At 41.1% G+C, this 17,651-nt stretch overlaps 1 protein-coding gene across 3 annotated transcripts in view; it reads right to left on the bottom strand.

Moving 5' to 3' along the window:
- Positions 1–17,373, bottom strand: part of PROK2 (prokineticin 2) — a 28,071-nt gene extending 10,698 nt beyond the window's left edge. For 2 of the 3 annotated variants that reach the window (XM_036266765.1, XM_036266764.1), the window contains exons 1-2: positions 17,278–17,373; positions 13,655–13,780 (exon numbers count right to left, since the gene is read on the bottom strand). In XM_036266765.1, coding sequence (XP_036122658.1) covers positions 13,655–13,780; positions 17,278–17,373 — 222 coding nt within the window. Of the gene's footprint in view, positions 1–13,650; positions 13,781–17,277 lie in introns of all 3 variants that reach the window. The other variant, XM_036266763.1, reaches the window with a different exon arrangement.
- Positions 17,374–17,651: the final 278 nt, after the last annotated feature.

Here is a 17,651-nt window from a genome sequence, read left to right as displayed (position 1 = left end):
AATATTAGCAAATAGGATCAAGCAATTCATTAGAACAATTATTCACCATGACCAACTGGGCTTCATCCCAGGGATGCAAGGCTGGTACAATATCCGCAAATCAATAAAGTGATGCACCACATAAACAAAATGAAAGAGAAAAACCATATGACCATATCAATAGATGTTGAAAAAGCATTTGACAAAATCTAGCACCCATTTCTGACAAAAACACTCAGCAATGTGGGAATAGAGGGATCTTATCTCAACATAACATCATATTCAATGGGAAAAAACTAAAAGCATTTCTCTTAAGAACAGGAACAAGACAGGGATGCTCACTTTCGCCACTCTTATTTAACATAGTACTGGAAGTCTTAGCCACAGCAATCAGACAGGAAGAAACAATAAAAGGGATCCAAATGGGAAAGGAAGAAGTGAATAATAAACTTCATTATTTGCCGATGACATAATATTGTACATAGAAAACCCTATAGACGCTATAAAAAAATGTACTAGAACCCTGGCCAGTTTGGCTCAGTGATTAGAGCATTGGCCTGGGGACCATGGAGTCCTAGGTTTGGTTCCTGCTAGGGGCATGTACCTCGGTTGCAGTTTGTCCTCGACCCCTGGGTCGTGTGGGTGGCAACCACTCGATGTGTCTCTCTTCCATTGATGTTTCTCTCTCGTTCTTCCTCCTGCTCTCCCTCCTGCTCTATTGAAGATAAATGCAAAAATGTCCTCTGGTGAGGATAAAAAAAACTACTGGATTTCATAAATGAATTTGGCAGAGTAGCCGGATACAAAATTGACATTCAGAAATTGATGGCATTCTTACACACCAATAATAAACACTCAGAAAAAGAAACAAACAAAAAAACCAATCTCACTTACCACTGAAACAACAACAAAAACCTAGGAATAAACTTATTCAAGGAGATAAAAGACCTGTTCTCAGAAAACTACAGGACATTGAAAGAGAAATAGAGGAAGATATAAAAAAATGAAAACATAAACTGTATTCATGGTTTGGAAAAATCAATATCATTAAAATGTCCATACTACCCAAAGCAATCTACAGATTCAAAACATTTCCTATTAAAGTATAAATGGCATATTTCACAGATCTAGAACAAGTACTCCAAAAGTTTATATGGAACCATAAAAAAAACCCAAATAGTCACAAGAATCTTAAAAAAAAACAAAACAAAAAAAAAAACAAAGTGGGAGGGATTACAATACCAGATTTCAGGTTATACTACAAAGCCATTGCAACCAAAACAGCCTGGTACTGGCACAGAACAGGCATATAGATCAATGGAACAGAACAGAGAACCCAGATATCGACCCAAGACAGTGTGCACAATTAATATTTGACAAAGGAGGCAAGATCATACAATGGAGAAAAGACAGTCTCTACAATAAATGGTGTTAGAAAAATTGGACAGCTACATGCAAAAAAAAAAAAAAAAAAAAAAAAATTAAACTAGACCACCAACTTACACTATACACAAGAATAAACTCAAAATAAATAAAAAACTTAAATGTAACCCACGAAAACATAAAAATCCTAGGAGAAAATATAGGCAGATAATCTCAGACATCATATGTAGCAGAATTTTTATTAATACATTGCCTAGGGTAAGAGAAACAAAGGAAAAAATAAATAGGACTACATCAAACTAAAAAGCTTATGCACAGAAAAAACAAAACAAAACAAACAAAAACAACAAAAAATGAAAAACACCATCAAAATGGAAAGGGAATCCACTGTCTGGGAGAACATACTTGCCAATGATACATCAGATAAGGGGTTAATATCCAAAATATATAGAGTACTCCTACAACTCAACAAAAGGAAGACAAAAAATCCAATTAAAAAATGAGCAGAGGACCTGAATAGACTCTTCTCCAAAAAACATACAAATGGCCAAGAGACCTATGAAAAAAATGCCCAACATCTCTAATCATCAGAGAGATGCAAAATAAAATGACTATGAAGTATCACCTCACACGTCAGAATGGCTGTCATCAATAAATCCTCAAACAAATGCTGGCGAGGGTGTGGAGAAAAGGGGACTCTAGCACACTGCTGGTGGGAATGCAGACTGGTGCAGCCACTATGGAAAACACTATGGTGTTTCCTCAAAAAACTAAAACTGGAATTGCCATTTGACCCAGTGATCCCACTTCTTATATCCTAAGAAGCCTGAAACACCAATCAGAAAGAATATATGCACCCCCATGTTCATAGCAACTGTTTATAATTGCTAATATCTGGAAACAGCCCAAGTGCCCATCAGTGGATAAAAAAAGCTGTGGTACATGTATACAATGGAATACTATGCAACTGTAAGTGAGATCTCCTATCTTTTGAGATGACATGGAGGGACCTGGAGAGTATTATGCTAAATGAAATAAGCCACTCAGAGTAAGACAAATACCACATAATCTCACTTATTTGTGGAGCATAATAAACAAAATAAGCTGTCGACCAAAAGAGATCCAGAGTCATGAAAGTAGGGACCAGATTGACAAACCTCAGAGGGATGGGTGTGGAATGGGGGGGGGGGGAAGAGATAAACCAAAGAACTTATAAGCATATATGCACAAGCAATCTACAAGGACATTAGGCTGGGGAAGGCAGGAGTGGGGAGAAGGGGGTCAATTACAGATGTAATTGGGGGACATCTGTAAACTTTCAATAATTCAAAAATTCAAAAATAAATAAATAAAATTTAAAGAAGTGTAGTCTTCATCCATGCATGGCCTTGTGTTTTCAGAATACCAGTTGCTGGGACCACAACCAGTTCATCCATTTTTTCTTTAAAAAAAGCAGGGGTATGCTGCTGGTGTGGCTGAGTGGTTGAGCGTCGACCTATGTACCAAGAGGTCGCTGGTTCGATTCCTGGTTAGGGCACATGCCCAGGATGTGGGCTCAATGCCCAGTGGGGGACATGCAGGGGACAGCCCACTGATGTTCTCTCTCATCGATGTTTCTATCTCTCTCTCTCTAAAATCAATAAAGAAAAAAATAATAAAAATAAAATTTAAAAAGCAGGGGGTGAGATGAGGGTGGGGTGGGAAACGTAATGAGCACATCAAATTAAAAGAAAATTTTCCATAGTGTCTCCATTTTTTACCACCTACTAATGAGCCATTAAAAACTTCAGAGTAGCCCTGGCCAGTCTGGCTCAGCAGTTAGAGCACTGGCCTGCGGTCCAGAGAGACCCAGGTTCAGTTCCCACTAGGGGCATGTACCTTGGTTGCAGTATGTCCCTGGCCTTGGTTGGGTTGTGTGGGTGGCAGCCACTCAATGTGTCCCTTTCACATCGATGTTTCTCTCTCTCTCTCTTCCTCTCTCTCCCTCCCACTCTATCTGAACAAAAAACAAAAAACAAAAAAATGTCCTGGGTGAGGATAAAAAACAAAACAAAACTTCAGAGTAGAGTACACCAGGATATATTTATAAAATGTTTTTTTCTTGAGTTGTTTTGAATAGAATATAGTCAGGAGGTGTTTTGGAAGAAATTTGATTTTTACCAGGATAGGTTAATTTCATCCAGAAGAAATAACAACTGTGGAACTAAATATAGGTAATTGAAATGACCCATGAATATGTATTTTCAAAACACAAAAATAATCCATATGAAAAATTGTAACACTGAGCTCTAGAAACACATTTCAAGTGGGCATCCGAATAGCACAAAAGTTCAGATCTGACATAAAATCTTATTTTTTAAAATACTTTAGTTCTTTGTCACTTAATTCTACCATGAAAACCGTAATGTTATTAGAGACTTCATTATTTGAACTGTGATAAAAAACTAAAGCACAGAGATATACCTAGGTTTATGAAAAAATGATTTTGTTTCTTTTATTTATTTTTTATCCTCACCTGAGGACATTTTTTTTTGTTTGTTTGTTTGCATTTATCTTCCTATGGAGCAGGAGGAAGAGAGGGAGGAAGAGAGAGAGAAACATCGATGTGAGAGAGACACATTGCCTGGTTGCCACCCACACAACCCCAACTGGGGCCAGGGACAAACTGCAACTGAGGTGTGTGCCCTTAGTGGAAACTGAACCAGGGTCTCGCTGGTCCATGGGCTGATGCTCTAACCACTGCGTCAAACCAGCCAGGGCTGATTTTGCTTCTTTTAGAATTGACCTTGCATGAAACCTGAGCTAGAACCTATATAGGAACAGGGGAAACCATTTGGTTCTTTTAAAATATCCCAGTTTTGAGATATCCAAGACAGTGGTAGATTAGGCAGAAGCTACATTCACCTCCTCACAGGACCAAACTGAAATTACAACTAAAGCATAGAAAAATCATCCTGAATGACCAATCGAAGACTAGCTGGAGAGAAGCCTTATAACCAAAAACTTACAGAGGAGACTGGGAGGAAATGTGGGAGGCACAGGAAGGCTGGCTGGGCCCTCACGGCAGCAGCTGAAGTTCCAGAGGGCTATATCAGCTGCAGGGCATTCCTCCTGAGAAGTGTAGGGTCTAAATCCCCAAAAGGCTCTTCAGCCCAGAGCACCAGAACCAGGAGAGGCACCCACATCTGGCTATAAAAAGTAGTGGGATTTCTGTCCACCAGGGAGAGATGGCTAGAAATGCATGCACCCTCTTAAAGGGCCAATGCACAAAATTGTGTTTGCAGCCACTCACCCTGGGTTCCAGTGGAGGGAGAGCAGAGTGGACTAGAGTTTTATGAGGAGAGTCTGAGGTTGGTGGCTCTGGGAGAGAGCTGAGAGGTCAGCTTTCAGGATCTCTGCTCTGAGTCATTTCCCCATACTGAAGAAGCCATCTTTCTCAGGAAGACAATTCCACTCCATGCAGCATCAGCCTGAGGGGGAAGCCATAGCCCACCCTTTGAAATGCCTCTCTCCCAACCCTGTGGAGCTTATGCCTGCTGAGGAGTACAGCCCAAGGCTCTTTAGGTGACTGAGCCTAACAAACAACCTGCAGGCAGAAGCAGGGTGCTTTGAGACTTCTGCTGGACTGCCCCTGGACCTGGTGCTAGCAAAAGGAGACCTCAGTGCACAGCTTGGTCCTTTCTACATGCACCCAGGCCCAGCAGAGGAAGCCACAAGCTATAGATTGCTGACAGCTTCAAACGAATTGCCCAGGGCCAGTCATACATAGTGTCTGACACTGGCCTGCCTCAGAATCCCTCCAAAGAGGCCCAGAATCATTCCACATAGAGGCCAGCCTCAGACAAGAACAGAGGTGGATCCAATAAGCTTCACAGTAAGCATATCCACATGGAATTCTTGGCAGGCACCAAACCCTGCCAAAGTGAATTCCACTTTGTGTGATCAGCACCTGCACAGCAGCTCACATTGTGCTGGGGGTTGAGCCTCACTCTCAGCCAGCCTGATGGTGGATCCATGCATGAATGGGCCAATAGCAATCAAGACTCAACTATCACATAATGTGCACAAGGGACATTAGAGCACCCAGTTCAGCTGATCAGGGAGATAGTACCACTTGGTCCCACAGGTCACCTACTACATAAGGCCACCCTGCCAAGATTGGGAGCCATAGCAGATCTACCTAATACATAGACACAAACAGAGGCAGCCAAAATGGGGAGACAAAGAAACAGGCCCCAAATGAAAGAATATGTGAATTATCCAGAAGAAGAACTAAGTGAAATGGAGGTAAGCAACTTATCAGATATAGAGTTCAGTGTAATGATTATAAGGATGCTCAACAGCACAAAAAAGACATAGAACCATATAAAAGGACAAGCCAGAAATATAAAATGCCATATCTGAAATAAAGAATACACTGGGAGGAATAAACAGCAGGCTCAATGAAGCAGAGGATCAAATGAGCAATTTTGAAGACAAAGTAGAAAAAAACACCCAATCAGAGCAGCAAAAGTAAAAAGAATTTTAGCCTTGCCGGTATGGCTTAGTGCACTGAACATCATCCCATGGACTGAGAGGTCCCGGTTCGATTCCCATTCAAGGCACATGCCCAGGTTATGGGCTTGATCCCCAGTAGGGGGTACACAGGAGGCAGTTGATCAATGTATCTCTCTCACATTGATGTTTCTATCTCTCTCTTCCTTCCTCTCTCTCTAAAAAAAAATCAATAAAAACATAGTTTGAAAAAGAAAAGAAAAAAGAATTTTAAAAAATGAAGATAGTTTGAGGGACCTTTGGGATATGAAGCATAACAACATCAGCATCACAGTGGTGCCAGAGGAGAAGAGAGAGAACAAGGGAACAAGAACCTATTTGGAGAAATAATTAAATAAAATTTCCCTAACTTGGTGAAGGAAAAAGACATACAAGTCCAGAAAGCACAGAGAGTCCCAAACAATATGGACCCAAAGAGGCCCACACCAAGATACATCATAATTATAAAAGCAAAAGTTAAAGACAAAGAGAGAAACTTAAAAGCTGTAAGAGAAAGGTAGCAGTTACCTGCAATCCCTCTCATAATACTGTCAGGTGATTTCTCAGCAGAAATACTTCAGGCCAGAGTGTTTGGCATGAAATATTCAAAGTGATGAAAAGCAAGGGCCTACAACCAAGACTGCTTTACCCAGCAAGGCTATCATTTAAAATTGAAGGAGAAATAAAGAGATTCCAGAGAAGAAAAAGCTAAAGGAGCTTGTTACCACCAAACCAGTATTAAAAGAAATGTTAGAGGACTTGCTTTAAGATGAAGACAAAAACAAAGAAGGAAGAGGAGGAGAAGGAGAAGGAGGTAGAGGAAGAGGAAAAGGAAAAGAAAAAAAAAAACAGAGGAACATAGTTAAAAAATAATTAAATGGCAACAAATACATACTTAATCAATAATCACTTTAAATATAAATGGCTTAAATGCTCCCATCAAAAGACACAGGGTAACCAAATGGATAAGAAAACAAGACCCATATATATGTAAGAGACCTACCTCAGAAGAAAAGATATACACAGACTAAAAATAAAGGGATGAAAAATATATTTCATGCAATTAGAAAGAAAAAAAAGCTGGGTGAGCAAAAAAGGAAAGGAAAAAATGGAAAGGAAAGAAAGCTGGGTTAGTCTGACAAAACAGACTTTAAAACAAAGGCTACAGTAAGAGACAATGAAGAACACTATATAATGATAAAGAGAGCAAGCCAACAAGAGGATATAACCCTTATAAACATTTATGAACCCAACATAGGAGCATGTAAATATGTAAAGCAAATCTTGATAGACATAAAGGGAAAGAGTGACAGTAATACATTTATAGAAGGGGATTTTAACACCCCATTGCCATCAATAGATAGATCTTCCAGACAGAAAATCAACAAGGAGACAGCAGACACACTGGATCAGATGGATTTAATTGATATTTTCAGACCATTCCACCCGAGGGCACCAAAAAAGACATTCTTTTCAAGTACACATGAACCATTGTCTAGGATAGACCACATTCTAGGATACAAAACAAGTTTAAATACATTTAAGAAGATTGAAATCATATCACGCGTCTTCTCTGAGCATAATGCTCAGAAACTTTAAAATCTAATCACCAGAAGAAAACTGAAAAACACACAAAGACATGGAGGCTAAATAACATGTTATTAAACCATGAATGAATTACCAGTGAGATCAAGGATGAAAAGATACCTTGAAACATGAAAATGAGAACACAACTACCCCAAATCTGTGGGATACAGGGAAAGCAATCCTAAGAAGAAAATTCATAGTGTTACAGGGCCTATTTCAAGAAACAAGAAAAGGTTCAACTCAAATAAAAAAATCTAACTTTATCCTTAAAGGAATTTATTTACTTTGTTAATCCTTACCTGAGGATATTTTTCCATTGATTTTTAAGTAGAGTGGAAAGGAGGGATGGAGAGAGAGAGAAACATCTATGTGAGAGACACATTGATTGGTTGCTTCCCACATGACCCCAGGGATTGGATATGCAACCCAGGTATGTGCCCTTGACCAGGAATCAAACCTGTAACTCTTTGGTCTGTGGGCCAATGCTCTAACTGCTGAGCCAAACCAGTCAGGGATATACTTAAAGGAACTTTTTTAAAAACTTGATTTTTTAGAGTGGGGAAGGGAAAGAGAGATAGAAACATTAATGTGAGAGAGAAACATCAATTGGCTGTCTCCTGCATGCCCCCTACTGGGGACTGAGCCCATAACCTAGGCAGGTACCCTGACCAGGAATAGAACTAGAATCTCTCAGTCTAAAGGATGACTCTCAATATACTGAGCCACACCAGCCAGGACACTTAAAGGAACTTTAAATAGAACAACAAAAGGAGTCCAGAGTGAGTAGAAGGATGGAAATAATAAAGATCAGAGCAGAAATAAATGAAATAGAGTCTAAAAAAATACAAAAGATCAATGAAACCAAGAGCTAGTTCTTTGAAAAGATAAACAAGACAGACAAATATTTAACCAGACTCATCAAAAAAAAGAGAGAGAAGATTCAAATAAATAAAACCAGCAATGAAAGAGGAGAAGTAACAACTGACACCAAAAAAAAACAAACAAAACCCCAAAGGATTGTAAGGAAATATTATGAACAACCATATGTCAACAAATTAGACAATCTGGAAGAAATGGATAAATTTCCAGAAACATACAGTCTTCCAAAGCTAAATCAGAAAGAATCAGAGAATCTGAATAGACAGATTACAAATAGTTAAATTGAAGCAATAATAAAACAAAATCCTGACAAATAAAAGCCCTGGACATGATGGTTTTACAGGTGAATTTTACCAAACATTCAGAGAAGAACTAATACCTACCCGTCTCAAACTATTCCAAAAGATTCAAGAGGAGGGAAAACTTCCAAATTCATTTTATGAGGCCAGCATTGTCCTAATTCTAAAACCAGATAAAGACACTACAAAGAAAGAAAATTATAGGCCAGTATCCCCGATGAATGTAGATGCTACAATCCTCAACAAAATATTAGCAAACTGAATCCAGTAATACTTTATAAAGATCACAGACCATGAACAAGTGGGATTTATTCCAGGGATGCAAGGTTTGTACAATATCTGCAAATCAATAAATGTGATACACCACTCAACAAAAATAAAGGATAAAAACCACATGATCATATCAATGGATGGAGAAAAAGCATTTGATAAAATCCATCACCAATTTATGATAAAAACTCTCAGCAAAGTGAGAATACAGGGAACATACCTTAATGTAATAAAGGTCACATGTGACAAACCCACAGCTAACATCACACTCAATGGACAAAAAATAGAAGCATTCTTCTTAAGATTAGGAACAAGACATGGATGTCCACTTTCACCACTCTTATTCAACATAGTACTGGAAGTCTTAGCCAAAGCAATCAGACAAGAAGAAAAAATAAAAGGCATCCAAATTGGAAAGAAAGAAGTAAAACTGTCATTATTTGAAGATGACATGATACTGTATATAGAGAACCCTAAAGATTCCACCAAAAAACTACTAGAAATGATAAACAAATTCAGTAAAGTAGCAGGATACAAAATAAATATTCAGAAATCAGTTTCATTTTTATACACCAATGATGAACTATCAAGGGGAAATTAAGAAAACACTTCCATTCACAATTTCTTTAAATAAAATACCTAGGAATAAATTTAACCAAGGATGTAAAGGAAAATTTTAAGACACTGAAGAAAGAAATTTAAGAAGATACAAATAAATGAAAGCATATACCATGTTTATGAAGAATTAACATCATTAAAATGTCCATACTACCCAAAACAATCTATAGAGTCAAAGCAATTCCCTTCAAGATGCCAATGGTGTATTTCACAGAACTAGAAAAATATTCCAAAATTTTATATGAAACCACAAGAGACCCCAAATAGCCTCAGCAATCTTGAGAAAGAAAAAAAAAAGTTGGAGGAATCATGCTATTTGATATCAAACTAAACTACAAAGCCATAGTAATCAAAACAGCATAGTATTGGCATAAAAACAGACACATAGATCAACAGAACAGAGTAGAGAGCCGAGAAATAAACCTACACCTTTATAGTCAATAGTTGACAAAAGAGGCAAAAATGTAAAACTGGCTAAAGACAGTCTATTCAATAAATGGTATTGGCAAAGTTAGACAGATACTTTAAAAAAAATGAAACTAGACCACATTTTTACTCCATACACAACAATAAACTTAAAATGGATTAAAGACTTAAATGTTAAACATGAAACCATAACAACCCTTGAAGAAAGCACATATGCAGTAAAATCTAGAATACTCGTAGTAATATTTTTTCTGACATATCTCCTCAGGCAAGGAAAAAAAAAATAAACAAATGGGACTACATCAAACTAAAAAGGTTTTGTACAGCAAAAGAAACTATCGACACAATGAAAAGACAACCTACTAAATGGGAGAACATATTCACTGTGACATCTGACAAGGGGTTACTATCCAAAATGTATAAAGAACTTATAAAACTCAACACCAAAAAAACAAACAATTCAATTAAAAAGTGGGCAAAGGATCTGAATAGACATTTCTCCAAAGAGATGAAAAGGTGCTCAATGTCACCAGTCATGAGAGAAATGCAAATTAAAACCATAATGAAACATCACTTCATCCCTCTCAGACTGGCTATCATCAATAAATCAAAGACAACAAGTGCTGGCGAGGATGTCGGGAAAGGGAACCCCCGTGCCCTGTTGCTGGGAATGCAGACTAGTGTAGCATCTATGGGATGCAGCATGGAGTTACCTCAAAAAATTAAAAATGGGCCCCGGCCGGTTTAAAAATTGGCTCAGCGGTTAGAGCGTCAGCTTGCTGACTGGAGAGTCCGGGTTTGGTTCCTGCTAAGGGCACGTACCTCAGTTGCAGTTTGTCCCCGGCCCTGGTTGGGGTTGTGTAGGTGGCAGCCAGTCGATGTGTCTCTCTCGCTTCGATGTTTCTCTCTCTCTCCTCTTCCCTCTCTCTCTCCTGCTCTGTCTGAAGATAAATGCAAAAATGTCCTCAGATGAGGACAAAAACAAAAAATTAAAAATGGAACTGCCTTGTGACCCACCAATTCCACTTCTGGGATTTTATCCAAAGAAACTAGATGCAGTAATTTGAAAGAAAGTATGAACCCCTGTGTTCATTGTGATGTTATTTACCATAGCCAAGACTTGAAGCAGCCCAAGTATCCATCGGTAGATGAATAGATAAAACAGCTATGATATGTTTACACAATGGAATACTACTAGGCCATAAAAAAGGAAGAAAATTTTACTCTATGCGACAGCATGGGTGGACCTGGAGAGTATTATGTTAAGTGAAATAAGCCAGTCAGAGAAAGACAAGTACCATATGATTTTGCTCATATGTGGACTCTAATGAACAAAATGAACTAACAGACAAAATAGAGACAGACTCATAAACAGCAGGCAGACATCTCAGAAGGTGGAGGGTGTTGGGCAGGGTGGAGGGACTGAGCCAAACAGAGAGAAAGAACTCATGGACACAGACACCAGTGTGGGGGAGGGGTGCAAGAGTGTATGGGGGGAAATGGTGATGAGAAAATATGTCAGATATGACAACTCATTGGAACTATAGAATGAAACAAATTCCCACTTTGGACTGTTAACCTTCATCCCAGTGAACCTCTTACCCACACAAACCAGTTCGGGTCAATTGCACTAAAAAATATCCAACAAACACAACAGCTTTCATGGAGAAAGACGTAGTGGTTAAGACCACAGACAAAAGGTGACGTCTGGTGTCTGTCACTTTGTGACACCAACTGAAGCCCTCAGCGGCTAACGCTGGTGTGTGGAGACAAGAGCCCTACTTCACACTTGCAAGAGTGTTTGAGAAGAAGTACATGTACGCGTGCAGGAGACCTAGCAAGTGGTAACTGTTACTGCTGTTAATACAGAAACAGTTACACAGAATGTCACTCTCCATGTGTTTCAGCAAACAGGCTGTGTGATCCCCTAAGGCATGCGAGGTGATGCCCAAGGACACAGACCTTAGAGGAGAAGGCTGAGCTCACAATGCACTTTTCAGCAATGGCAGCTCAAGCGTGCAGATGACTGACATTCAGTGGGGAACATGACACATTGAGCTCAATGCCACGGCTGGGCCAGCAGCACCTTCTCACAGGGAGTTAGGAACCAAGACAGACGACTGATGGTTTAACACCTTTCCTGTTTTAAAATGGCCAAGACTAAAAGGTGCATATCATGTTGAAAAATGACAGTCAAGTCTCGAGTGATAAAACCCACAGGGAGGAATGGTAAATGTAACAGGAAGTGTTTCTCAATGAAACCACAGGAAAGCCACACTCCATCTTCAGATATGTCCAAACAAGCAGAGTCCCTATCACATGCAACTCACAGAGCTGAACCTGCACCAATTCATTTCCTTACATTTGTTCTGAGAAAGCTGACATGAACCATCACCTGTGACGGTGGAGTACAGGGAAGCTGTTTCGTTCCAGCACAGTTGTAAACCCTATGCACGTGTGATTAAAAGTATCAGTTTGCTTCAGTAACACGTAGAGAGAACACTGCAGAGACCTAGCTCTGGCTCCAACAAGCCCCCTGGCCCAGGTATGCCGGTCAGTGCCTCTGGACTTCACTTTACTGCTGGGAAAAGGAGAACACGGGACGAGGACAACAAGCATTGCAACCCACAGCCCTGGAGAATTTTGCGGAGGTCGTACTGTGTTTCAAAAGTTTTGACTCTGATATGCACAACCGATCGACATGGTCACTAGGCAGGGGAAGGCAGGAGGGGGGTGGGAAAGGGAAGGAGGGGTCAATGGGGACACATGGGAGACATCTGTAATACTTTCAACAACAACAAAACTTTTTAAAAATGTGGTCATTATAAAGTACAAAATAATATGGTAGAAATAGTGAAAAAAAGTTTTGAATCCGAAGGGCAAGAACTGTTCAAACTCCCCATACTTCTCTGCTCCCTCCCACCTACCCTTCCAGACGCAGTGCAGACCTGCTGGGCCCCGAATCTGCAGCACAACCTTCAGGGCCCTGGTCAACCTGCCGTCCTATGGTCAGGCCACTTGCTGCCAGTAACTCCGCAAACTGTGGCTTAGGTCCCTCTGATATTAAACTGTTACATGAGCTACATTGGAAAAGTAACGATCAGTAACCTCTAGGATTGTGAATAATCATCTATCCTGTAAATTACTTTTGTATCTTAAATTAAGATACAAGAAAAGTTGTATTATTGATGATTTTCTGAAAAACCAAAGAAACAGCGAGTGGCAGCTGTCTCCCGCTTTGCTCGCAGGTGCACGGAGTGCAGCTCTGAGCCGGGCACGGACAGGACGGCACCTGCCGCCACCTCAAAGCGCACTCACTGGCCTGTGCCTCGCGGTGGTTCTGACAGGAAAAGTCTTTTCAAGAACTTCTACACTCTGATTTCTGCAAAAAAGCATATACTGGATTTTTAAGCAATCCATGTGTTTGATTTTTAAGCACTTCATGTATTTGAAAGTATTTTATGAAATGTCTCAAGAACAGTGACAGGAAACTGATCACTGGAATAACGAGTTAGAGGAACAGTGCTCTCCAATGGAGGGTGAGGGGAGCGGCTGGGCTTCCACTGTCACCGTCTCTAAGTCCAGGCTCAAGCGCCTGCCCTGGCTTCCTGCCGCACAGACCTTGCTGAGAGTTAGGGCACTGCAACATGAGAGCACCGTGAAGGCACATACATACTAACTTTACGAGTCATCGGATGGCAGCTGTCTCCCACGTTGCCCATAGGTGTGCAGATCCTTATGCTCTTAACCCAGATGCTGACAGCGCAGCACATGCCCCCGCCACACTGGGGGTCCTTGTCGCAGGCCTGGCACGGAATAAGCAAACAGATAAGTACAGATAGCAGGAGAGACTCGGGCTAAAGAAATCCAAAGTTAGCAATTTAAAAAGGCACTTTAAATATCCAACCACTACACTGTTCATAATCACATATATAAAACACTAATCTTCATTTGCATGTACGTATTTAGCATAAAATCTAATCAAATTTTCCAGTTTTTAAAAAATGAAAATCTTACACACATTTTTTTTTAAAAAAATTCAACTCTGTTTTTCTAGTGCTTTACTGAATTTGCTTTGAACTTGAAAGAAATGAGTCTATATTAGCCTAGCCGGTGTGGCTCAGTGGTTGAGTGAGTGATTCCCGGTCAGGGCACATGCCTGGGTTGTGGGCTCCATCCCCAGTAGGGGGTGTGCAGGAGGCAGCCTATCAGTGTTCTTTCTCATTTATGTTTCTCTCTCTCTCCCCCTCTCTCCCCCTTCTTCTCTCTCTAAAATCAATAAAGAAAAAAAAAAAAAAAGAGTCTGTCTATATTAATCTTATACCATACACGGCCATTAGGAACCATGTAAGTCAAATCACAAGATTTTATGACTATTAACTGCAGAATACATTGGGCCCAACTTTAAAAAGGATTTAAATGGCCTCTAAGTCTGGCATGAGTGGCTCCAGACCCATCAGGGGACTACTGCAAATTTTAGGAGCACTCCTTTTCCTCTTCGGATATTTGCATTTGGCTCATGCGACCTGATGTTCCTCACATCACGGACTGGATTTTCACCATTTCTCTTTTAAAGAAAGAAATCTCATAGCCAGAGAATAGACAGGCCAAGACTTTCCCTCATGTTACTCTTTTTTCCCAGCGAGTAACCTGCAAAAAGAAACGTGTTGGCTCAGGACGTGGTATGTGCCACATCACAAGGTCCGCTGGACTGGCCTCGCAGACCCTCAGATAAGGAGGGGCCCTGTGGGCCGTGCTCACTCCAGGCCCCTGCTCCCAAAACAAAATCTGTAAATACACATCACTGAAGAATCGGCGGAGACAGATTCCCATACCGTAATGCATAGAAATAAATAACGAAGTCTACATCTATATGCTTGAAAATAGATCTGAAGAACTATTGTTCTTTCCTAGAATCAACAAAAAAATAGGGTGCTTTGTTTGAATGTTTGCCAACAAGAAGGTAAACACATCCTGTACTATAAAATATATCAGAAACTAAAAAGTTTATGAATTAGGCACAATTTTAAATTCATATTTATTGGAAAAAAACTAAAGCATTCCTTCAAAATTCCTAGTTTTGGGGACAGCCATACCTTCTTAAAATATAAATATATGGGCACATTCTTATACATTACTTTTCATTAAAAGTGATCTTGCTTTAGAGTTGATTTATTTCCCTCACTAAATTTTTTTTCTCAGCCTATTTAAAACAAGTATCTGGACAAAAACTACAATTTCCACCTTGGGGTGTTTGGATATTAGAGGACAATATTTGAATACTCCCATTTCCTAACTTTTCATTTGTATGTCATGCACATATGGTTGTTCCATGAATGAGATGGTCAGTACCTGATCTTGTCCAATACGGTTTTAACAAAGTGATGTGAACATATAAATCATTTAAAAAATGACTACATATATGATAAAAAACAAAACAAAAAAAAACCCCAGTAAATATTTGAGGTGGAGGATTCAGGCAGTATTTTATTCCAACAGAGTTCATGACCCTAAATTCTGAAGCCCCACCAACTCTTAAGACAACAGAAATCCAGCCAAAATTATTTTAAAATTCAATCAATCACTTGGATGTTTGACATCCTATAGACAATATAGCTAGATAAGTTACTTTAGTTTTCATCTGACCCAGATGGTTCCTGTCTTGGAGACATACTACATTTCTTTCTTGCTATATAGCTTTAGAGACTTTTAGAAGAATTCTCTTTTTGTTAACACTGAGTTAAAATGACCAAACAGCATACATAACTACTTAACAAGTCTTGACTAAATCTCTCTATAGATAAACATCCAACGTGATAAAAAAAAAAAATAATAATAATTTTGTAATAGGAAGCTTCAATTCTTGGAAATATTTACAAAGAACGGCATAGGTTTATATATTTTTAATTAGACATCTGTTTCCTAATGCCCTTCATCTCTAACCCATTGCCGGTCTATTCAAATTGTGTTGTCATGTGAATGGAACAAAAAGATACTTATATTGCAAAAGAATTTTGGGCTTAGAGGATTAGGAGAAATTTTAAATGAGCCAGCAGGAGGAGAGGGGAAAAAACAATCATGTTTCAATTCTCATGTATTAGAAAGACTTATAAAAAACTTTTTTTCAACCACACCAGCTGGCTACTGACAAAGCTATTCAAATACATTTTGTAAAAAAATCTCTAAACTATTCTAATAAATATCGCAACTCTTATAATTAAGTTCCTCCTGGATAGAACCAAATGTAGTACAAGGGCTCACAATCTGCTCTGAGCCTACTAATTAACATGGAGACAATAGAGCTTCATTTTCTCCAGACAATGCCATTTCCCTTAAATTTAAATGTTATTCCATTATCTATGTATCATTTAAAACATAGACGTTTTATTTAATTCCTGTAATGTGCACTTGGCTATTTGAAGAAACTTAATGGAAGTGTAGAATAGTTTCAGGCGGGGGAAGGGGCAGAGCCGGCAGCAGGCACGCGAGCACGTGGGTAGGCACTGTCGGTGAGCTAGACCAGGCCCCCACTCCACACTGCACATTCCCGCTCCAGACCGACGGAAGGGGCGAGTGTGGGGAGAGTGAATGAGCTCCCACTTCCAAATGAAGCGTCTTCTCTAAGTTGAAGCATTTACATGGCGACCTCCTTCATAATTATGCCGGAGCATGGAGGTGCTTTATTAAGAACTGGAAATGGAAAACTTTCATAGGGAGACCCCAAGACTCTGGGAAACAAAAAATAAAGGCCCTGGGACCGAGAAATAAGCGCCCACATAGCTTTTCAAAGCGCACACACAGCCTGGTACCAAGTTAGTTGGAGCGAGTCTCCGGAGGCCGCGTGGGGAGCCAGGTCCTCCGCTACCGGGAGAAGACCGGGATGTGGGGCAGTCGCCCTGCCCCTCGTATTCCAGGAAGGGCCCTCACATTTCAAGGTTCCGGGCTGTAGCGTCTTGAAAAAGTGCTTGTGAAGACTTTCAAAAACACCTTTCTACTGAACAGAAAAGCAGACCAACCAGGAGGACGGCCGTGGGCATCCAGGAGAAGCGGGCGGGAGAAGCGGTGGTAAAGGCGGTGCCAGGGGCACTTCGGCCACTTTTTCTCCCAGGGCGCGCCCAGTTCCCGCGCCATCCGCTGCTTTTGGAGCAGGCACTTTGCTAAGTGCGCCACGGGGCCACCGAGGCAGGTGTCCCGGCTGGGGGACACCCTCCCTGCGCCCCTCGCCTCCCGATCCCGTCCCCTTCCCAGCCCCTGGGGCGCGTTGCAGGCGCACCTCCGGCAGACAGGTGCGCCGGCTGCTTACCCCGGTGATGACGGCGGCGTCCCCGGCGTGCGGAGTGAGCAGCAGCGGCGGCAGCAGCAGCAGGAGCAGCAGCGGGGCGCAGCGAGGGTTCCTCATGGCGCCCTCGGGCCTGGCGGCAGTTGGGGGCGTTGGGGGCGCGAGGCCGAGCGCGCTCGCTGGAGCGCGGAGCTGCGAGCTGGCGGGCGGCCCCGCGAGCCTCGGAGCGGTTATAAAGGCGAGCGCGGCCGTGACTCAGCCCGCGCAGCCCGGCAGCCCGCGGGCACTCCCCGGGCACACCCCGCCCCCGCTCACACGCGAGCCCACCGGCCGGCGCCCCAGACGACACGTGCCGGCGCCCGCGCCCCGCCTCGGGCGCCACGCAGGCAGCCCCCAGA

The sequence above is a fragment of the Molossus molossus genome, unplaced genomic scaffold (assembly GCF_014108415.1).
Source record: "Molossus molossus isolate mMolMol1 unplaced genomic scaffold, mMolMol1.p scaffold_m16_p_18, whole genome shotgun sequence".
Taxonomy (NCBI): Eukaryota; Metazoa; Chordata; class Mammalia; order Chiroptera; family Molossidae; genus Molossus; species Molossus molossus.
Note: the sequence above shows the minus strand (reverse complement) of the source record. Positions and strands in the feature narration are given on the sequence as shown.